The sequence below is a fragment of the Columba livia genome, chromosome 15, assembly GCF_036013475.1.
Source record: "Columba livia isolate bColLiv1 breed racing homer chromosome 15, bColLiv1.pat.W.v2, whole genome shotgun sequence".
NCBI classification, from domain to species: domain Eukaryota; kingdom Metazoa; phylum Chordata; class Aves; order Columbiformes; family Columbidae; genus Columba; species Columba livia.
In genome coordinates this window covers 2,063,005-2,087,289 of record NC_088616.1, presented here as the reverse complement: position 1 = coordinate 2,087,289, position 24,285 = coordinate 2,063,005, and the positions used below count along the sequence as shown (strand labels likewise).

General features: G+C 50.9%; 1 protein-coding gene across 7 annotated transcripts in view; it reads right to left on the bottom strand.

Moving 5' to 3' along the window:
* The window catches only part of SYT17 (synaptotagmin 17), a 73,116-nt gene that overhangs the window by 35,704 nt on the left and 13,127 nt on the right, over positions 1–24,285 (bottom strand). For all 7 annotated transcript variants that reach the window (XM_065030690.1, XM_065030688.1, XM_065030689.1 and 4 more), the window contains exons 6-7: positions 13,262–13,382; positions 12,353–12,508 (exon numbers count right to left, since the gene is read on the bottom strand). In XM_065030690.1, coding sequence (XP_064886762.1) covers positions 12,353–12,508; positions 13,262–13,382 — 277 coding nt within the window. The remainder of the gene's footprint in view (positions 1–12,352; positions 12,509–13,261; positions 13,383–24,285) is intronic.

The window sequence follows — 24,285 nt, the reverse complement described above, 5'->3', positions numbered from 1 at the left end:
GAACAGAAAAGGTTCCACTTAAAGACGAGAAGAAAGTTCTTCCGGGTGAGGGTGTCAGAGCCTGGCCCAGGCTGCCCAGGGAGGTTGTGGAGTCTCCTTCTGTGCAGACATTCCAACCCGCCTGGACACCTTCCTGTGTAACCTCATCTGGGTGTTCCTGCTCCATGGGGGGATTGCACTGGATGAGCTTTCCAGGTCCCTTCCAACCCCCGACATTCTGTGATTCTGTGATTGACGTGATGGGGGAAAAGCTTCACGCAGAAGCACCTTGCTCGGTTGGGGTCACAAACCATCCATCTGTGGCTCCTGAAATCCCTCTGCCAGACATGCCCAGCAGTTCCCTTGGTGGTTACGGCCACTCTGCACCTGAGCTGCCCCAGCACCCGCTGCAGCCTCTGTGCAATGGGCAGATAAATCTTAGCACAGCAGATTTGCAGGGAGCACTGGCACAAATCATTTAACTCCTCTCCAGTCACCTACAGCAGCTATCTGCAATGCAATTAAAAGCATTTAACTCAGAGAGGAAAAAAAATATAAGAAGCAGGAATGTGCCTCTGCTTCTCATCTGTGCTCTCATTCAGGCCAGACATCAAGCAGAACATCTTCATTCAGTTTATGCTAGTGTGCAACAAGCTTATTTACAGCACACCACCACCCATTCTCTAACAATTTGCTCCCAAAGTTGTTTTCTTTTAAAAATCTGTTTCAAATGCAATTTAGTTGCATCTTGCGTATTTTGGAGGCCTTACAGCCCTTGGTGCAGCTCACCCTCCGACACACGTTGCACAGCACAGCAGGCAGTGCCGTGGCAGAGCATCCACCGCAGCCAGGGCATCTCCCAGCTCCTGCTCCCAGGAACCGGCTCCACGAGGAATCTTTCCTGTTTCCAGAACAGGATAAAGCTATTCAATTGAAATACTAGCTAGCAAAATTCCAGCTTAAATTTTATAGCTGATCTAGTTGGAATCTGTGTCTGTCATACTGGGGTCAGCCCAGCTCCTGATGGCAACTGCATCATTGGGGGCACAAGACCCGCTGCAGTGACCCTCACAGGTCCCAGAGTGTCAGGGGTTGAAGGGCCCTGGAAAGCTCATCCAGTGCAATCCCCCCATGGAGCAGGAACACCCAGATGAGGTTACACAGGAAGGTGTCCAGGCGGGTTGGAATGTCTGCACAGAAGGAGACTCCACAACCTCCCTGGGCAGCCTGGGCCAGGCTCTGCCACCCTCACCCCGAACAAGTTTCTTCTCATCTTTCAGTGGAACCTCCTGTGTTCCAGTTTGCACCCATTACCCCTTGTCCTGTCACTGGTTGTCACCAGAAGAGCCTGGCTCCATCCTCCTGACACTCCCCCTTTCCATATTGATCCCCATGAATGAGTCACCCCTCAGTCTCCTCCAAGCTCAAGAGCCCCAGCTCCTTCACCTTCATGCGCCCCAAGGGACCAGAGCTGGGGACGGAGGTGCTGGGAAGGTCAGGCTCGTTGTTGACAAACATTAATGAGGTTAGGCTAGGAGCTGAATAAACTCCTACACAGTAAATATTCTTAAATATTGTTACTGCATGGGCTGTGCAGCACAGTCACCGCAGCCCTGCAGCCACACTTGCGGCCAGTGTGGTTCTGCAAGCTGCAAAACCCACACCAGAAACCTTCGCCACCAGTATCCCGCTCCAGCGACCACACTGCGCACTGCATCCAGATGTATCCTCAATTACAGCCAAAACAGGGGGAAAGGGAAAAATAAGCCAAGACAGGCTCAAAGCTGCACATGGGGAATTGAGTCTCCCCTGAGGACACAGGTCTCACCAGACCATGGGGTCTCTCTGTCAGGAACCACAGTCCTGTTGGCACTGACCCACCTGCACTGCTGTGCTTCCCTAGCTCAGCCTCAGGGCTCGGCAGGGGCTGCAGAAGTGCCCCATCCCACGCACTTGCACCACTTCACGCCGGCAACGCTTTGCCCCCATCCTTCGCGGGCAGAAAGCAGCGCCCAGCCTTTTCTGTACAGCAGCTAATGGCTCTGAGCTATCAGGTTAAGCAGGTCTGAAAACTACTTCTGAACAGCTTGACATCAATATTAAAAAGCTGTTCAGCACGAAGAGGGTGCTGCAGGAGCAGGCAGCAGCAGGGCTAATGATGCACACTGCGAAGGTCACAGGCACAGACCAAATTCTGCCCTTTGTGCGTGGCTTGTAATATTTAGTAGAGATGACAGAAAAGCACTGGGGAAGATGCAGTGGTTTCACATTTATGAATTTAATCTCCATCAAGGCTCTGATCCACACGTAAAACTTGCTTCCCAGCATCTCCTTGGTGAGGCTGCTCCCTGCAGCATCTGCACCTGCCCAGCGCCACTTAAAGATGAGAAGGAAGTTCTTTCCGGTGAGGGTGGCAGAGCCTGGCCCAGGCTGCCCAGGGAGGTTGTGGAGTCTCCTTCTGTGCAGACATTCCAACCCGCCTGGACACCTTCCTGTGTAACCTCATCTGGGTGTTCCTGCTCCATGGGGGGATTGGACTGACACAAACAGGCTCCTCCAACACCAAGGCCATGCAGCACCCGCAGGCAAAGGCGGCGACGGCCGCGGGAGCCGCAGCCTCCACCGGCACTGCTGGGCATCTCCTCTGGTGGCCACGGGGCCAGGCACAGGCACCTCATCTCAGACATGGCTCTACCGCCCAGAGCTGCTGCTGCCACCGAGATTTCTTCCTCATTTGATACACAGAAAGATTATGGTCTTGTGAGACGTTGGGACAATTTCTTTCACCACAGCATGAGCCAAACAAGATGAAACACAGACGTCAAGGGAGACGTGACACTGCTTAAATTAATGGGCTTGGCAAAACGAGCAAGCGCTGATGATCAGCCTGGAGAGAGGAGGGTCTGCTCCTTTCCTTAGGAGGAAAAGATTCCCCTAAAATTCCAGAGAGCGCCAGGACAAGTGGTCTCTGCCATGTCTGCAATGAGCTATGGTTATTAACTAAGTCAACCCGCCTGAAGAATCTAATTTTGCCTTCTAAGCAAGCAACAGATGGGCTCAGGAAGCACGAGCATCTTGTTGCTCTCAGCAGGATTAATAGTGTTTCACTCCTCCTCATTAAAGCAGCGAGTCTGCTGCAAAAAGCCAAATCCTTTCCTGGAGCATCTTCCCTGGGTGACCCTGAGCCAGGACGGGGCCTGTGGCACCCTAGGCAACATCTCCACCTGCCCCTCACAGCCTGCCCAGCTGTCACCTGTCACCCGCCCCGGGGTGACAAACTGTGCCTGTGCTGGGACTGGGCAAGATGGAGAACAACGAGGACTCATCCCCCAGCAGGTCACACAGCCCCTGCAGCACATCCGTGGCTGGACAGGGGGGTTTCCAGCAGGCCAACGTGTCACCCTGTGCCCCTCTGCCACCACCCCAGAGCAGGAGATGAGATGTCCTCCTCCAATGACAACCAGTGATAGGACAAGGGGCAATGGGGACAAACTGGAACACAAGAGGTTCCACTTAAATTTGAGAAGAAACTTGTTCCTGGTGAGGGTGGCAGAGCCTGGCCCAGGCTGCCCAGGGAGGTTGTGGAGTCTCCTTCTGTGCAGACATTCCAACCCGCCTGGACACCTTCCTGTGTAACCTCATCTGGGTGTTCCTGCTCCATGGGGGGATTGCACTGGATGAGCTTTCCAGGGCCCTTCCAACCCCTGACATTCTGGGATTCTGTGATTCTCTGCCACCATCCCAGGGCAGGAGATGAGATGTCCTCCCAAGACCTGCTGGTCACCTCCAGCAGCCACAGGACCCAGAGCAAAGCCCCCAGGATCACTCTGCTCTCCCGAGACCTGAGCACCGACCATATGGCATCCAGTGCATAAATACATGAAGTATTTTACAACGCCAGACACAAAGGCCAAATTTTGATCTAAATTAAACAGGTACAAATCCCCAGAAAATCCAGTGCTGACATCAATGTTTTTTCCCTTTCTTTCCCCTTTGGCTAAGATAGGATTACACAGGTTTAAGCACAAATTAGATTCTGCTTCTGAGCTCCAGATATGTGGAATATACAGATAGTCCAATGCTTCAGAAACACACATCTAATAGACAACAAGAAACAATTTTCTAGCAGCAAGTTGCCTAATTGTCTATCTAAGAGATGTTACAGTGCTCAACATGATAGTGCTTCAAAACAGAAACCACTTCTTCCTCCCGCATTCCAGCATGGGGAAATATCAGTTTCATTTGCCTCATATATTAGAGATCGTTTTTTCCCTGCACGTGTGTGCAAAAGACAAAGTGCCCAAATATATTTTGTGGGGAAGAAAAAGCAATAGGAGACACAAGAGATGAGCATCTGAAGCAGCAAGTCGAAATATAGATGTGTAGTGACCCCGACACATTGTGGTTTCAATCCCTGCAAACGGGAACCTGAAGACGATGCTGATCTAAAGGTCACAGTGTCACACAGGCAGGTAAATAAAAATTCATGTGTATTTCTGGAGAAGCCTGAGGACAAAACCATTATGAGCTTTCCACCTGACCCAGCTAATTGGGGCATTTGGAAGTCAGCCTGTTAATGAAAAAATACCACTGGAAAAGCTCGCTATCTCTGCATCCCGTCCATGGGACTTGTACAAACCTTGCACAGTGTAGGCACACACCGGAAGCATCACCATGTCTCCAACATTTATACCGCGAGTCTGAACACCAGAGCTGATGGGGAAAAAACAAATAGTTTTCAGGTTTGAGGAGCTTCATCCACCTTCTCCTCAACCAGGACTCAAGACACCTGGAGGCCCAACTTTAGGACTCACCCAGGATGAATCCCAGTTAGTTTGATTTCCAGCTGTGATGGGTACGTGTGGGTCAGTGAGCTGTATGCCTTCAAAACAGCAGTTTGTCCCTCCGCCTAACCTGGGCTCACCGGGAAGCTGGAGCTGATGAGCACCCTCAGCTTCGGCCCATCTCCAAACAGCCTTTTCTGCCAGGCCAGGGCTGCTCATCGCCCCCATCTCCACCACCAGCGACTGCCCAGAAACTCTGTCACGTGCATCAAGAGCACCCCAAAATATTTCCTATGAAACATCCAAAAAATGCTCATTAGACAATATACGAAACCAAATGGATCTGTACCAGAGCATCTCCAAGAGCTCCCAATATCCCCAAGAGCAAAGGGCGACCGTAGGCCGGAGCAGAGCTCACCGTGGCGGTCTGTGCCGTTAGTGACCATTTATTCCACATACAGAAACATCCCAAACAATCCACCTCCAACAAGAAGTCGGGATTTCAAGGAAGACCCAGTTCCTCCCATCTCAAACTGTAATGCCACAGAATGAATGTATATGCTCACACAGGCATTATTTCTTCAAAAAGAAAACACTTCAGCAAAAGCAAACCAAACTAAACTACCCAGAACTGCACGTTTAGCAACACACAACATTTTTGTTTCCTCTAACAAGTCAAACTTCATCAAATAGTCCTTAAATTTTCCCAAAGGCCCAGGGAAAGAGAAAATGAGCCAATAGAGGAACCAGGTATATTGCTACTGAACAGCAATCTTATTTTAATCAAGCACTGCCTATAACTGGAAGTTGACTGGAGCTCTCAAAGTGATGCAGGGGTCTGCAGACAGGTGTTGCTACAGCACTTGGTGCACGGGGACACCTGATGGTACTGCCACTGCCCCCTGCAGCGGCCACCGAGACCGCGGGTGCGGGCGAGCAGAGTCAGTGACGCTCCCAAACACAAAAAGAAATCTTTAAACAAAGGTCCTAAATCATTACAGAAAACAGAGACATGGTCCATTTTGAAAACATACTGAAGAGTGAAGAGAATCATGTAAAAAAATCCCACAAACGGTTCAGAAGAGAAGAGTGCCTGTGCGCTGCCTCCTCAACCCGTACTTATGATGAAGATCTCACCAGCTGTCCCACATGTACCAAGGACGCCTCTCCACCGACACATGTGCCGAGGACACCTCTCCACTGAGGACACCTCTCCACCGACACATGTATCGAGGACACCTCTCCACTGACAAGCGTACTGAGGACACCTCTCCACTGGGGACACCACTCCACCAACATGTGTATCGAGGACACCTCTCCACTGACACGTGTTCTGAGGACACCTCTCCACGAACATGCGTTCTGAGGACACCTCTCCACTGACACATGTACTGAGGACACCTCTCCACTGAGGACACCTCTCTACCAACATGTGTTCTGAGGACACTTCTCCACTGACACGTGTACTGAGGACACCTCTCCACTGAGCACACCTCTCCACCAACATGTGTTCTGAGGACACCTCTCCACTGAGGACACCTCTCCACCCACATGTGTTCTGAGGACACCTCTCCACTAACACATGTACTGAGGACACCTCTCCACCGAGGACACCTCTCCACCAACACGCAGGCCCTGCCCCAGGCAGAGCATGCTGCCCCGCTGCAGCCCCAGTCAGCTCTGGCACAGGACCAGTGTGACCGGCCCCAGCTCCGCTCTCCAGCAGCCACCATCAACCCGCTGCTCAGCCCAAATCCGGCTACACTCTGGGTCGGCCCATGGCAAAGAGGCTTTCCCTCTGCACTTGCACAGACAGTACCCAGAGCACCAAAATGATTTTTCCCTCTTTGGGGACCTTGCCTGCTTCACAAGCCCTAAAGATCCTGTCATCTACACACGTGCAAGAGCTTATTTAAATGGAGAAAGACACACAGTCACCGCAGGACCTTGGGGAGATATATTTTCCCTCACTGCGAGCACTGAAGGTTGTATTTTTTATGGTAAGCGATCAAAAGATGTTAACGAGTCACCAAGATGCAGTTTGCCCTGGAGCGCCGGTGTTTTTTATTGGGCCATCTGGGCTTTACTGCAATGCAAACAGCATTACTGACAATTGTTATTACCAACATTATAATCATTAACAAAATGCCACAGTGCTCAGATTTCAGGTGTCATCTCACCTCCTCCTGCACAGGCCAGGCTTTCTGAAGGTTAGGCTGGGATTTAGAGGACAGTCTGCCCAAGATCCATCAGCAGGGAGAGCGTGGTGCCTCCAGAGGCTGCAGTCACACCCCAAATATCATTTTTGCTGCTTGAAATGACCTCAGGCAGCACCTGAGGGCCCCATTGCTGGGGCCAAACTCCACCTTCCCCTTCTCATGGCACAAAGAATAATTAACACCTGTGTTCACAGGTACAGGTGCATAGAACATGATGTCTCTTAAAGCTCGCCCCATTTCTCTGCAAGAGGCAAACCCATGACCTGCTGGCACTCAAGCAGAAGATTGCGTGAAGGATGTGCTTAAAGTTGCCAAAAAAAATCCCTAAAAGTGGCAAAAATAACTACCCAAAAAAAGTGCATTTATGTTACAGTATGTATCAGATACTCATTACCTAAACAATGTGTTTGACGGAGTACATGAAAATCAACTTCTCCACTAGCTGTTGCCTCGCTCATCATCTTCTTTCTGTCAGGACATTAGACTCGTTATGAGTATCAGCTGCTTTCCTGGTTTTAGTCTCTTCTTGGGAGCAGCTGTGAACAGATGATACTTGCAGCGGTGATCCTCACCCTGGATGCCTCCTCCTGGAGAGAACATCTCCACCTGAGCTCATCCCACCTCATTTGAGGCACTAAACTGGAATATGTAAGTTAGTGACAGCTACAGTAAGCATCTGAGGTAGGAACAGAGGAGAAAGCAGAAACAGAGCCTGTACAAGGAGTCCCACACCAATGCAGAAGGAGAAGCATTTTGGTCTGCAAATTACAAGAATTTCCAGTGTTGAATCCTCCTGTGCCTAAGGATGAGAAAAGATCTAAGAACCAGCCCAAACCCTTCTCAAATCCTGGCTAGAGTCTTGAATCTGGGCAGGAACAACCCCAGGTTCCAGTATAAGTTGGGGAATGACCTATTAGAGAGCAGTGTAGGGGAAAGGGACCTGGGGGTCCTGGGGACAGCAGGGTGACCATGAGCCAGCACTGGGCCCTTGTGGCCAGGAAGCCAATGGAACCTGGGGTGGGTTAGAAGGGGGTGGTCAGTAGGTCAGAGAGGTTCTCCTGCCCCTCTGCTCTGCCCTGGGGAGACCACACCTGGAATATTGTGTCCAGTTGTGGCCCCTCAGTTCCAGCAGGACAGGGAACTGCTGGAGAGAGTCCAGCGCAGCCACCAAGATGCTGAAGGGAGTGGAGCATCTCCCGTGTGAGGAAAGGCTGAGGGAGCTGGGGCTCTGGAGCTGGACAAGAGGAGACTGAGGGGTGACTCATTCATGAGGATCAAGATGGAAATTGGGAGTGTCAGGAGGATGGAGCCAGGCTCTTCTCAGTGACAACCAGTGACAGGACAAGGGGCAATGGGTGCAAACTGGAACACAGGAGGTTCCGCTGAAAGATGAGAAGAAACTTGTTCCCGGTGAGGGTGGCAGAGCCTGGCCCAGGCTGCCCAGGGGGGTTGTGGAGTCTCCTTCTGTGCAGACATTCCAACCCGCCTGGACACCTTCCTGTGTAACCTCATCTGGGTGTTCCTGCTCCATGGGGGGATTGCACTGGATGAGCTTTCCAGGGCCCTTCTAACCCCTGACACTCTGTGCTTCTAACGCAGAGTTCACCCTGTGCACCACATCTTGGAGGTACCCGCTGCCCGTCTCCTTCAGCCCTGGGCTCTGCAGGACAACGCCAGGCGAGGAGGGAACAGAACGATGCTTCACAGGAAAACACCCAACCACAGAGTTGCACACACAGCCCTTCCCAAAGTCACAGCAAAACCACTGCAGGAACTCTTACCACAGTGCACTGAACCCAGGCAGCTTGATTCAAGATGCACGTGAGAAAAACACACGTGGGAAAAAAAAATACTAATCTTACTTTGTGTTGGTGGTGCCAGACTGTGCGGGGCAGCGCTGCTCCCCCCGGAGCCAGGAGCCGCGGCTGGCAGGGCTGGCACCGCTCCACCGCGGCCCCTGAAGCCAAGGCTGGGGCCAAAATATGAAGCCACAATTAAGGTTCCTTTAAATTATTGAAGACATACTCACTCCTGGCTCCCATGACCGCTTTTACAGCGCTTTCTCCATTCAAAACATCGTCTGCCACCCTTCAAGCAGGATTGTTTTCCTTTTCAATTGGACTTTGACTCAACAGCAAATTTAATTAACTGACCTAATGGACCAGAGCTGTGGATTAGAAAAAATAAAAAAAGAAAAGAAAGAAAAAACAACTCCCACAAAACAGACAACAAAAAGAACCACCCCTGCAGTAAAAATAACAAAATTAAAGCAAAACTTCTGAATTAAAATAAGAGAAAAAAAACGTGGCTTCTGCTCCTGCACCGTCCCCAGCACAGAACCTCAGCTGAGCTGTATGCGGGTGCTCATTGAGCTAAAACCTCACAGACGTGCATGAGAAGAACCCAGTGGGGCACACTGCCACCAGCTTCTGGAGCATCTCCATCACTCATGTGAATGCTGAACGTGTCTCGGTATTGTCACCAGCACGTCCCCGGGGCCACCTCAGGTCCTCGTGACACGTCTGGCTCCGGCTCCTCCAGCCACAGGAGGTTGTGCAGACTCTGCAACACAACATGACCGACAGCTCTGACTTTTATTTAACGTACTGTTTTTTATTTAACATCTCTCCTATTCATTACAGATTTCCTTCAGCGTCTCCAGTTAAACCTCTACCACGCTCATGTCCACAAAAAGAGAGCTGGGAAAACTTCTCTAGAGACAAAGAAAGACTTTTTAAACTGCTGCATTTATCCAGGAGAACTTTTAGAAAACATGAGTTACTACAGTTTCTGGTAATAACTTATGTTTCTTGTATAATTACACTTGTCATGTATTTTCTCTATCAAAAAAACCCAACAAACTAGAAGCAACCATCCTTTAGTGACAGTGTTGTGTTGTACTCTTCCCTTCTAGTTTAGGAAATAAATTGCTGGGTTCCTCTAGACAGTGAAATAAAACATTTATATAGGTATAATAGAAAAACACAGGTATATTTTATAACAAAGTGTCTTGGTGATGTGTGCTGTTTCTCTTCTTCAGTTTACAAAGAGAAATTTTATTAAATAAACCTACACAAACCACGTGCCTCAACAACAGAGCCCCAACCACAAAGGCAGTGAGTCCAACAATGCCGGCAGCAACACCATGACCAAGCCGGGTACCACTGAGCCCTCCATCCCAAAACAGCCACCAGAACCCAGCCCTGCTGTTCCAAAGAGCTCCACAGGCTCCTTCCAGCTTCTGAACAGCAGGAGACATTTCTGCCCTGGGATTAGTTACTGCAACATTCAAAGCAAGCAACATGTCACCTAGAAAGCGAAGCAACACTTAGAAGACACGCCACTGAAATGCAACTGCATTACATACAGTTATATATCAGCTAACTTCCCGTTGAGTTATCCAAGAATACATCCATTTGCACAGAAAATAAAAATCAGACAACCACTCATTAATGCAAACTTCATCAGCTGCAGCGTATTCCCCTCGCCCTTCTGACTGCACAGGGCTGCAACTCTGTTGGCCTTTTCTTCTGCTATTAGGAAAAGGGGAAAACAAAGGAACGGGTATTCCATGCCTGTCACAAGATCATCTCATAGAAGCTTCCAAGAACAAATTCATCATCTCACTCAGGGCGACGTGCATGCAAAGCAGTGATTACAGACTTCTTGCTGAGGAAATTTCTAGACGTGAAGGACAAAGTTTAAATTGCTCATCAGCATCATTTTTGTTATATCGTGTTTGGAAACAAACTAATGGGATGGAATGAGGCTCCTGGAACCAGCTTTGACACCTGTACGTGCCATGAAAGAAATAAAAATTTAAAAATACTTCAAAATACATTCTTTCAGATGCAGATTCCTTTCTCTTCCTCAGAAGATGGCGAGTAATGGGTGGAAAGTTGCCAAAAAATGTGTTTGAGAAGCACGGGAGCCCAGAGTGGCAGAAGAGCCTGGGTCGCACCGCCCAGCCCCTGTGGAGCGCCTGACCCTGCTCCCCATGGCAGCGGGGGGCGTCACAGCAGAGGGACACCCGCACCTCCCGAGCGGTCCCTGCAGCCCTGGGACAGCAGGAAAGGCCACCGGCCACAGCGGGTCCACGGTCCCAGCTCAGCCTCACAGCTGGTGCAGCCGGGGACTCATCCGACAGCGCGTCCCGCTGCCAAGTTCTGCTGTTTGCACGCCCAGAGAACAAAAACAGGAGATTCAGAAATTGATTAAAATAAGAATTCCTGTCCAAGCTCAACATCTCCAGCACTGACAAAGGGACACAAAGATGCTGAGGGGTCTGGAGCACCTTTCTGATGAGGAGACACTGAGAGAGCTGGGGCTGTTGAGCTGGAGAAGAGGAGCTGAGAGGGATCTGATCAATGGGATCAGTATCTCCAGGCTGGGTGTCAGAGGATGGACCAGACTCTGTTCAGTGGTGCCCAACGCCAGGGTGAGGGGCAACGGGCACAGACTGGAACACAGGAGGCTCCATCTGAACATGAGCAGAAACTTGTTCGCTGGGAGGTGCCAGAGCCTGGCCCAGGCTGCCCAGAGCGGGTGTGGAGTCTCCTGCTCTGAGACATTCAAACCGCCTGGACCCACCTGTGTGATCTGCTCTGTGACCCTGCGGGAGCAGCGCTGGGCTGGGGATCTACAGACGTCCTGCAACCCAGCCAGGCTGGGATCCTGTGATATGAAATTATCACCTGGAGCTGCCAGCACTGGTGCAGGGACGCCCCACGAGTGCTCCTGCTTTGAATTCCCCTCCCGCTCCTTTTCCCCGCGCTGACGCTGCCCTTGCTGCTCCCACAGCCCACGCTGCCGCTTGCAGGAGTTTGCTCCATTCCCCACAGTCCCGCGGTACCGGAGGCCCCGTGGCAGCACCCTGACTCCCCTGGGCTGCAACCCGTTCCCTGCTTGGATAGTTTCCAACAGTGTCCAACACCTACAGCTGCATCCACAGGGATGGCAAATCACATCCAGCACCATAAGTTACCTCAGCCAGCGTTTGGGCTCTGGGATTGTTCAATACTTCTCTCTCATTCTTCTAATTTTTCACTTTATGCCCAGCTCGTTTGCCGCTGAGAAATGCAATTAATGCCTTTTCCTCCACTGCACAAAAGCGTTCCCCATGGCGCCAATTAAGCACAGGCCCGCCAAGGTGTGCTCCAGCCAGCCCCGGCCGTCAGCTGGGCACAGCTGCTGCGAGGACACGGCGCTAATTAAACTTCCCTGGAGACCCCAGCAATGGTCACCTTGTGCAGCATGGCTACTGGAACAGACATCACCTGGCACAGGCTCATCCACACAACCACAGCTGCTGCTTTGTTCACCTCCGAGGCAACCACGACCGTGCCAGGTCGCTAACAGCACCACGTTTACCTGTGAACACCAGGCTGGCGTTCTCCAGTTCTTCCTGCGGAACCTTGAAGCTGAAGGACTCATTGTAGAAGGGATCTATCGTCCCCCGCATGCAGGAAGTCTTCTTGGTTTTTGTCAATTTTAATCCATGGACAAGTTGAATTTTCACAAAGGGATCTGCCAAAAAACCACAAAATGCAGCGTCTGCATTACGGGCACCGTGAAGATCGGGCACCCATTGCAGGGACGAACCGCGCTGGAAAGAGCACGTGGAAAGGACAGGGACTCGCACCCCTGTGCTGCCCCCAGGGATGTGCAGCGTAGACCAAAGTCAGGCAGCTGGATTTAAAACAGTTCCTGCCAAAAACACGATTAATGACACTCTTGATAGCGGCCAAGCACACTGTTCTATTTGGCAAATGCCAACATCCTGGCAGTAGTGGTGGCTGGGAACATGGGAAAAACACCTGAGGACATACACATGAAGCAAGTACCAGGCAGCAGGCTCAGAAACGGCAGGGAGCAACACATGGACACTAGAAAAACCTCCCACCATCCCCAGAGCAGCTGCATATTGTAAATGGAACCATGGCAGCCTCAGCGCTCGGGCAGCGCGCAGCATCCGCAAAGCACCGCCACAAACAGGCTGCCGTGCAGAACACAGCACGCACGTAATGTAGAGCTCCTGGTTTCTCCTCTCAGCCTGGGTCAGATTTTTACCTTAAATATGGCCATTTTATCTCAGGGTAAGTGTTCCAAATACTTTTGGGTTTGTTGGCTATATACATAAAATGAATAGCCAGAGCCCTGTGTTAATAGGAACTGAGCATCCAAATCCCCCGGGTCCTCCACAAATTGCAGTATCGCTGATCTGTTTTAAAGCACATATAACCTGTGCATGAGTAATGTGAGAAATGCACTGCCCTTTACCTGAACCTTGGCTCATGTCTGTCTGAAGAAGCTGTTTTGCTCTAATGATGTCCACGTTCAGCCTTCCCGCGCTGGGTAGGTAGTTTAGTGACAACAGCAGCTCTCCCAGCTCCACTTCATTCTGCAGGGAAAAGGGAACGTGGAAATTCAGAACAGACACTGGAGGGGAAGGGAAGAGCAGCAAGAGAAACTCCATAAATCCCATTTGTCCAAGTGCCTGAAAAATAAATTGTATTCATGTTCTAAACTGCAACCAAGAACCATCTGGTGGTATCTCACGCTGAGCAGAAACAATAATACTATCCCCAGGTGAAGATCGTTCTTTAATTGCTGATCCTTCATCAGCTTTCCAGCAGTCCTGCAAAGAGGACCTATAAGGAGGAATGAATATAAGGTCAGTAGTTTCTACCTGCTCCATTTTGAAGGGTTCCAGGGGGTTCTGATCTCACCGACTTCACTTAATGTACAAAACACGAACCCATAGGAGAAGGCATCCTCTCTCCTTCGCAGCCCTTAAGGACCACACCGGCACTTGGATAGTTGAGGCAGGAGATGGTTAAGTGCTGGGTCCCAGGAACGCGATTCAGAGTCATCCCCTTGGCATCTGAACCACTGTGCCCTCACTGCTCACCAGGCTGCACCACGGCCGGAGCTTCACACTGATAGAGCTGTTCAGCCATTATTTCTTTTACTTAATGATGCTTAAAACTCATAATCGAAAAAAACAGAGCTGGAGAACTGACATCCCTGTTCCTCAGACCTTTCCCCCAGCATGACTTGGGTCCAAAAGGCTGCGATTCTCAGATGCAAAATACACCCAACCGAACACGTCTGGAAAGCACATCAGCCAGCCTGGGCTGGGCATTGAACCATCTGCATCATTCCAGGTCCACACAGGAGTGCAGAACTGGTACTTCATCCCAAACAGCTCAAAAGCAAGCCTAAATTGGATCATCACAGCCTGTTCCCAACAGGAAAGGGAGCTGCAGCGATATTGCAATCGTAACAAAAGGCTTAAATATCTTTACTGATGCCCCAAATATGAGATGACAGAAATCAGAGACTAAAGGACTGGGCAGACAATAAAGAAAAAGGCTTGGAGACACAGTCAGAACCTGAACTGACCCAAAGAACCAGGCTCACCAGCACACGAGGTGCCAATCCCCAGCAAAACTACCAGCAGCTCTGGGGAAACTGAGGCTAGGGCTGCGGGAAACCCAACCAGCCCACGGCCACCCAGCTGCAAATGGAAAAGCACAATTTCCACCAAGATGCACCAGTGGGCTTGGGAGTGGAACCTGCGGCTCACCCAAGGAGCCAAACGCCAAAATGAACGCCAGGTAACGGCACTGGAGTTTCCCCAAAGCCCTGCTCTCCCCTCCCACTCCTGCTGACTGCTCCTGGTGATGCGTGTGGTGCGTGGGAGCAGGCGGCAGCCTCCGAAAGCCCTGCACCCCCAATGACACCTCAAACCATTTATTTCAGTTCTTTTTTTTTTTCTTTGGCTTTTCAATGCAATAATAGGCTGCCCAGTTTCACATCAAAGGTCTCTACGCTTCAGAAGCCGGCAAAGCAACCCCTCTGTGTTTAGCCCCGCACATTAAGGAGTGGAGGACGAGGAAAGCGCTGTGCAGAGAGCAGGGCGAAGGCTGCGAGGACAGCAGCATCCTGACCCATCCCCGGGGAAAGCGCTTGGATCCACATCACAGACCCCACAGCAAAACCACCTGCCCTCCTCACTCACTCTGCTGCTCAGAGCCAGCCCAGAGCCCACCCACATCACCCACCCCACCTCCCGCCCCACATCCTGCCCCACATCCTCCAGCCCCTCGCCCCGTGAGAACCCCAGAGTGTCAGGGATGGGAAGGGCCCTGGAAAGCTCATCCAGTGCAATACCCCCATGGAGCAGGAACACCCAGATGAGGTTACACAGGAAGGTGTCCAGGCGGGTTGGAATGTCTGCACAGAAGGAGACTCCACAACCTCCCTGGGCAGCCTGGGCCAGGCTCTGCCACCCTCACCCCAAACAAGTTTCTTCTCAAATTTAAGTGGAACCTCTTGTGTTCCAGTTTGTCCCCATTGCCCCTTGTCCTATCACTGGTTGTCACCGAGAAGAGCCTGGCTCCATCCTCCTGACACTCCCCCTTTCCATATTGATCCCCAGGAATGAGTCCCCCCTCAGTCTCCTCTTGTCCAGCTCCAGAGCCCCAGCTCCCTCAGCCTTTCCTCACACGGGAGATGCTCCACTCCCTTCAGCATCTTGGTGGCTGCGCTGGACTCTCTGCAGCAGTTCCCTGTCCTGCTGGAACTGAGGGGCCACAACTGGACACAATATTCCAGGTGTGGTCTCCCCAGGGCAGAGCAGAGGGGCAGGAGAACCTCTCTGACCTACTGAGGTCTCTGATGGTAGCACAGCTTCCAGTGTCACCACTCCTCCCAGCTTGGTGTCATCAGCAAACTTGCTGACAGTCACTCTATTCCCTCGTCCAAATCATTGATGAATATATTGAATAATATCGGCCCCAGTGCTGCCCCCTGAGGCACTGCACTAGATACAGGCCTCCAAGAAAAAAAACCCAAACCACAGCTGATATCTCACCCCAGGCTCGTTTTGCCTCAACACCTCGCGGGCGATGTGCAGCAGTATATGACCACACAGCGCACGCACTCACATCTACCACGTGCACTTTCTGCCATTCCTACACTATTTATGCTTCACCAAGCAAGCAGCCCTCTCCTGCCAACCTCTGCCAACTCTCACACCACAGTTCTCTTCAATATGTATTAAGTTCCTTCCATGAGAAAGCTGTTCCCCTACACAAACCTGACCCAACATGCACACACACATGACACTCACAACTTTTCCAAGGCCAAGCCAGACCTACACACACTGTTGTGCCCAACGATGTGCACAACACAAGGATCTAAGAGAGTCTCACACCCAGGGTGATTTGTCATCTCTCTAATTTAAACTATCACCTTTGTCTTGATTTTCCCCAAAACTGCTCCTCTCGGGTCTGCGTCTGGAGCAGTCTGAAGACACGTTTATCACCAAGAACTAGTTGGTGACTTCCACATCTGTCACCAGGACAGTAAGGAAGCAACACAGCACCCACAGTGGGGTCCACCCGAGGCACCCCTCAAGCCCAGCTCATTTTTATAACATATCAGCTACATTTTTACATATCCAGTTCTGCTTCCACTTGCATTCACCGCTGCGTCGGGTTCCATGCAGGCTTTAATTCCTAGAAATTCAGGTACGTTTGGAGAGCACAAATTAGGAAACTAATTAGTGTTGCTATTACCTGCTGGGAAAAGACAACCAAACAGCTCCGGCTGCAAATACCAAACTCCTGGCACAGCTGGGAGGCAGGTTGGCAGTGGACATGGATTAGGACCTTTCAAGTCACCTCAAGCTTAGAGTGCTGAAAATCCACATTAAGATTTGGGGTAATTACTTCTGGATCCACCTGTTAGTGGAACCTGTTGACCTTCTTCAAGACGTGCAGGAACCAAGGGGCTTCCCTGGGCCTGGGAGGCTCGGTGAAGCTCAGCAAGGGAAGGGAGATGTCCACGCTTCTGACACATTTACATTCATGCTCCATTTTTAAAAAGCCGCTCCACGTTGCACACCGACAACATCAGATGGGTACGTAACACACTGCTGATGCACAGGCAGGAGAACCAGGCACCCGCCCCCCAGCCCCGCACCCCATAGCCCCACGAAGAGCCGCTATAATGGAACCATCACGCTGCTGCCTGACCCATCAGCCTGCGAAAGGAAAAGCTAAATCCCCGGGTTTCCATAGGGTCTAACCTAACAGGGATACTGCCATCTCCAGAAAAATCCATTTACCTATCTGGGCCTACATTTGTGTAAGGTGAGATATAAAATGCTGTACTCTAAGTGTGATCCACTGAAATTAGAAGACAGACTACCACTAGCTCTAATGAGGCCCAGATCAGGCTTAATTTCCCAAATCTCAGTAGCACTTTCTGCCCCTTAACACTTTTCAGGCTTGCCCAGGTTTTTGTTAATAACGTTAAGGGAAGGAACACACACTGCAGCCCCCAGAGGCCACGGCAGGACGGGTGTGCTCGAAGCCCCGTTGCAGACAGAGCACCAGCAGCGCCTGCAGCGATAACAAAAGGTGTTTCCAGAGGAACCCAGATCCCCGGCCAGCTCACCTCCCCTACCAGTGACTCAGCCTGTTCAAGGCACTTAACTCAAGCACTGAACTGCCTCTGATCTTATAAATGCATTATTTCTAGCTTAGCCGCAAGAATCCAGGAAACGTGCTTCAAATCCTGCTATGGTGCCCGAGGGGACATCAAGCACTCGAGACACCAGAGCGGTGGCCAGCAGGCACCACGTGTTCCTTCCCGGCTCCTCCTGTGCTGCACCAGCTCTCTCCTGTTCTTTGATCACTCGTCCTCATTAGCAAACACGCAGGGAATTAAGGGGTTGCACCAAGCAGCCGAGGTACAAGACACCTCCTCAGGATTCAGCTCCCTGTGCTTCCCCAACCAGCTCATGCCATGGTGCGCCTTTGCTGGTGTGATAGCCTTGCTAACAAGACCCGCTGCCGGCACAGTTCACGTCAGAGATGAGGATGAGGATGCAGACAGAGCCGTGACTTGACGGACTCGCCAGCTCAGTGGGCAAAATGGAAGTCACTGGGGAGCACAGGGGCTTCCACTGCAAGATGGAGAAACAGGACCCTTCTTGCTACACACCGGGCAGGGGACTCGGCTGAGGGAGGGACCAGTGGCCACAGAGGTGTCCAGTGGCTGGTGGGGCCACAGGAGCTGCCCATGGACCCGCTGAGCTCAGCTGCACCTCGGAAACCCTCTGTGCTGCCATAACCACTGAGCCCCAAGCCCATCACCTTGTTCACAGGCATCTGTATCAGCAACGGCATGAAGATACGTCTTGCCAGGGGGCTGCGGGCGCAGAAGTGTGGGGTTTGTTTTGTGACACACTGGAGCCTGCCCAGACCTTGGACTGGAGCAGGGGCTGAGCGGAGGAGGGCGATGCTTATGCATGAGGTGTCATCAGCACATTGTTCACCGGAGGGAAAGGAAGTGCCTGAATTTTACTTTTCCTAGGTCTTTTCATCAGGAAACTAAAATGCTGCAGCTCTCACCTTGAATATTTTGCTTACACCCCGCGGTGTGCAGAGATGCCCCTCAGGCATCCATGCAAAGGCATCATTTTAGCTGCCATTATTATGCTGATGACACGGCGACTGGTGCCGAGATCCCAGATGACCCTGGAAAAGCAATTTCCTGTTTGATGAGATGCCCGAGTGACACCAAGTCTGGGATGTCTGAGGCTCTCCTGAAGCTCTGATTAACATTTCGCTCCTGGCTGCTCTCTGCAGCCGTATTACACAGCCAGTCATTTGGATCTGCAGCCTTGAGCTCGCCTGTGATCCAGAACCTTCTGCAGTTACCATTTGGGTTGAACCAGACACACATCAAAAGTGTTGTTCTTTTTCCTTCTCTGTCATCTCTGAAACACAAAGAGGGCTTTCTCAAGGGAAGAGGAGTTTTTCATTAGTGCCATTTGCACACCTTGTTTGGATCAGAGTAATTCTTTCCTCGCAGCCCCCCAGCCTGTTCGCTGGGCATCGCTACGACACAGCAAAACTCCGCAGCTGAACCCCTCCCTGGCTCCCGACTGGAACCAGAGCGCATTACATCAGCACAGACATCTATGCAACGCTCCTAATGAAGTTTCAGATTGATTTTGCTCCTCAAGGTTATCTGCGATAGTACCTCCAGGTGCATTAGAAAACCGGTGGTTTAGAACAGTTTGCTCTAACAGGCTCCCTACAGCATCCTGTGACACACAGCAATCATCTTGTGAAGGTTGAGCACCAAAACCTGAAAAATAATACACTTGCCAATGGATACGAACACCTAACCTATGTAACTGACGCTGAGCAGACACACGGTGAAAAGAGCCACAAATCCCCTTCTAGAGTCTGCCTGGCTTTGCGCCAGCTTGCACGGCCATGAGAAAGTCTCTCCAGCGCCAAGAGGTTTGGGCAGGCGAGGGAACAGTTCCCAGAGAGCGCCACTGCCATGGCCCCACCATCCCAGGGCTCCTCCTCAGCAGAACACACCCCACAGCGCCCCGGTCCCCGCAGGAAGGACAAGGGGGAAACAGCACGGAGGGGAAGGGACAAAGTGACCGAGGTGGCAGCCAGAAGCAGAAGAGACAGAGAAGGATGAAGAGGAGAAAAGGATCAAGAAGGAAAATTTCCCATTGCTGGAGCTTTAAATACTGGAAAAGGAGGGGAAAACAACTGAAATAGATCTGGGGAAAAAATACAGTGAAAGAAAAATGCTAGAATGCCATAAGCCAAAATACGACAACAAATCATAGGTTAAGAGCAAAATGTGTTGTCAGGAGACAAGACCACATGGGCAAGGAGTGTGCAAACCCAGGAGCCTGCTGAGCCTTTCCTGGGAATGCTCACCATCAGGGATCTGCATCATCCCTTTAATTAAGCAGCTAGTAAGCTTTTGGACAGAGATGGGGAAGGAAAAAACCCTGACAACACTCAATTCCACATCTGATTTGCCATGGCTGTGTCATGAAAACAGAGCCCTGAGTCAACCTGTGTCATCTCTCTGAACCAAGTCTCTCCCTGGCCGCTTCTACACCGGTCCAACACTTTGTGCCTGTACGAGCAAGGCTGCTGGCATTATTTTCAATAATGTGCTGAGCTACCGAGCGCAAGGCATCATACACATTCCCCGAGGACGACTCTACCTCAGGAACAAGCGTGCCAAGGACAAACCTGGCTCATGTGCAACCGGAGGCCTCCGAGCCACGTGCCACAACCACCCAGACACATGGCAGATTTCACAGAATAAAATAATAGAATAATTTCAGTTGGAAGAGACCCTTAAGACCATCGAGTCCAACCATAACCCACCCCTGGCACTGCCCCATGTCCTGAGAACCTCATGTCCGTCTGTCCAACCCTCCAGGGATGGTGACTCCAGCACTGCCCTGGGCAGCCTGTTCAATGCCCCACAGCCCTTTGGGGAAGAAATTGTTCCCCAGATCCAACCTCAACCTCCCCTGGCGCAACTTGAGGCCGTTTCCTCTGCTCCTGGCGCTTGTTCCTGGGGAGCAGAGCCCGACCCCCCTGGCTCCAAGCTCCTTTCAGGCAGTTCAGAGATCAGAAGGTCTCCCCTCAGCTCCCGTTCTTCAGCTGAACCCCCAGGTCCCTCAGTCTCAATGTAACACCCAGAAGAAATGCTCCAAAATGACTCATCACTTGAATTTCTAATTCCTTTCTCCTTTTTCCCACCCAACCAAGGCACGGTAAGAACAACAGCACAGTATTTGTTGTAGGTTTATCTCTAAGATGGGGATCAAAAATTGTGGAGAGCTGCCATAGGAAAGCCACTCCATTTGTGAAGCACATACCATTTTCAACGTAAAAAGTGACAGCTCCTTAAATGACTGTCATTCCAGTGCACTCAAAGTACAACGTTAAAAGAGCAAGTCCAATACATACCCCCTCTACTACCAAAATGGCTTAATTGGAGGGAGGAAGGAATTTTTATGCTATGTTCCCACCACAACCAGGCAGGTTTTCTTTCTTTCGCAGAATGATCTCCAAGCTCTCATTACCACTGCTCCAAAACATTTATTCCTGCCCACTCAAATCTGCCAAAAGAGAAATGAATCATATGTCAATAAAACTTGGGGCCCTCAACATGTGTTACGGAATTAATCTTAACGGCGAAATATGCGAATCCGAGCCCAGCTACAGCAAGGCCTGCCAACTTCATTCATGGTAATTAAGCAAAGCCACACACATTTAAGGGGATATTTAAGGAGCGCAGAGTGTTCCTATGGGGACCGGACCTGAGAACTACTCCATGAGCAGCTACCGTGCTTTAGAAACACATTAATTACTCTGCAAGAAAAAGCGTCCCAGAACTACCAGGGATGAGGAATTTGGCAACACCTGCGCTGACATTTTCTACAGGGAATAAGTCCTTCTGCTTCGTTGCTGGCTCTGCCGATGTACTGGACCGCACAGCTCCCCCATGCCTCCGCTTTGGACTCGATCCCACCCAGTGCTGAGCACACGATCCAAGCTAAAAAAGCACTTATGCGCAGAGACGGTCTTTTGCCCGAATCTTAGCGCCAAGTGCTGTGCTGATCCCTCGACACGCTGCTCACCCATACGGGTTCTCTGACAGCCCCTTCCCAACACCAGCGCTGTGGCTGCACACACCTCGGCACACCTTAGGCTGTCAGGTAACAAGCAGCTCCATGAGGCAGTAATGAAGCTATTCCACTATTAATGATGGGCTTTCACCCACTGAGGAGCTGTTCGTCCCATTGCACAGCCCTAAAGACTTGCCCGGTCCAGCTCACAGTGCAGGCAATGGAGTCATCGGCTGCAGAACCTGGATGGGCCTCAGCCCGAAGAATCCCACCCATCCCTGCTGATGCCACAGCCACCCGGAGATCACTGCTGTCCCCAACCCTTGTCACAGGGCTCACTCTGTGCTGAGACACTGTCCCAGCTCTGGGCTTGACAGGGCTGAGCACGAGGCTGGGACAAGGACTCTGCACTTACAATCACAGAATGTCCTGAGCTGGAAGGACCCACAGGATCACGGAGTCCAACTCTTGTCCCTGCACAGGACACCCCACAGGTCACCCCGTGTGTCTGAGCACGTTGTCCAGTCTCTTGTTGAACACTGTCAGGTTGGGGCCGTGACAGCTCCCTGGGGAGCCTGTTCAGTGTCCAGCACCTCTGGGTGAAGAACCTTTTCCTCATGTCCCACTGACCCTCCCTGGCACATCTTCTGCCATTCCCTGGGCTCTGTCACTGTCACAGAGCAGAGCTCAGCCTGCCCCTCCTGCTCCTGCTGAGGAACCTGCAGCCCATGAGCTCTGCCCTCAGTCTGCTCTGCTCCAGCTGAACAGACCCAGGGACTTCAGCCGTTGCTCATACAGCTTCCCCTCCAAACTTTCACCAACTTCGTAGCCTCTCCTGGTCACTCTCCAGCAGCTTTATGTCCTTTTCTCCTGTGTCCCCAGCCCTGCACACAGTGAATGCTGCAGGTGAGGCCGCCCCAGCGCAGAGCAGAGCGGGACAATCCCCCCTGCCCGGCTGGCATCGCTGGCACCTCCTGTACCAGCACACTCCACAACAATGGTTCCCAGGTGGATACAGCAAGTGCAGAACAGACATTCCTTTCAGCCAACACCACTCTGTACTCTGCATTAGTGAGGCCACACCTGGAGTATTGTGTTCAGTTCTGGGCCCCTCAGCTCAGGAAAGAGATTGAAGTGCTGGAGCGGGTCCAGAGAAGAGCAACAAGACTGGGGAAGGGACTGGAACACAAGCCCTATGGGGAGAGGCTGAGGGAGCTGGGCTTGTTTAGTCTGGAGAAGAGGAGGCTTAGAGCTGAGCTCAGCACTCTCTAGAACTACCTGAAGGGCAGTTCTAGCCAGGTGGGGATTGGGCTCTTCTCCCAGGCATCAGCAATAGGACAAGGGGGCATGGGCTTAAACTCTACCAGGGGAAATTTAGGCTGGATATTAGAAAGAAATTCTTTACAGAGAGAGTGGTCAGGCATTGGAATGGCTGCCCAGGGAGGTGCTGGACTCACCAGCCCTGGAGGTTTGTAAACTGAGATTGGACATGGCACTTAGTGCCATGATCTAGTGAATGGACTGGAGTTGGACCAAGGGTTGGACTCGATGATCTCTGAGGTCTTTTCCAACCCAGTCCATTCTGTGATTCTGTGATCTAGGCCACTTTCTCTGCTCTTCCACAGACCTTGTCCCATCCCACTCCCACCAGAACAAACAGAAAACCTTTATCCACAGCTCCTGCCATCTGGATTCACTTTGCCCCATCCCTCCAGCTCATCATGTTTATGTCTATAAATGCCAGTTAAAAGAAATATATATAAAAAATTAAAAATCACATATTTTGTGTCTTTTCATCTTTCCACGTCCCATCTACGCCTGTCTGTTTTTCTCTCACGCCTGTTACTGGTTTTCCAAGCACCTGCTTCGGCGTTTTCTCCACCACGCTCTTCCTGGCTGGGGGCGGTGCTGCCAGCTGCTGCTCCCGTCAGAGCCCCAGGCAGCCGACCCAGCCTGCAGAGCTGCCATTGACACACGGTCAGAGCCAACGAGAAACTAATAACAGCTGTCTGCACCTCGACTAATCAAACAAACAAGTGAGAAACGTACAAGAAGTTGTCAGCATGTCCAATCTATCATTGCACAGGCATAATCTTCCAATTAGCAATCAAAAAGAATTTCACAGATTACGAGCACAAGCATCGCTGTTATTGAAAGACATTAAAATGTGGGGGGGTTAAATGTAATAAGCTTTATTGTTTTACTTCTTCCAGGATTTATGTTAACCCTTTGATCAATGTGTTTAACTCTAATCGCTACTAATACACCTTATTCAATGAACTTCAAAAGTCTTATCACTGAGAAAACTTGGGAAGGTGATACCAAGCATCCTCCCTGCATATTCCAGTACAAGTACTGCTGTTCTCTTTGCAGTCTGTCAGCTAAGGCCCAGCCTAAAAGAACAAGGAAGTGTGAAAAGACCAAAATAAAGCACTTCAGTAATCAAGGTGTGAAGGACTTTTTGCCTAAATTAAGTTTTTCCATATGATAACAAGCAGATAAATGCAAAAGGCTGCCCATTCAAAGGGAGTTTTCTCTTTTTGTCCTTCCTTTTATAAATATCAGAAATGCCAATTTCCACATAAATAATTTATCTGGAATCGCGGTGAACGAGGCAGCACTGCTGAAAACAGCAGCAGCTTTCATTCAAACTTTGGGGAGGGAGGAAGGGCTGGCTCCAAGCATGGCACACGAAGGCAGAGATGATCTTGTCTAATCAAGGTGTGTATTAGCTGTGGAACAAATCCATGCTACTAATAGATAATACAGAAAACTATTTATCATGCAGAAGCTGGTGGGTGGGAAGCGAAGCTGCACGGTG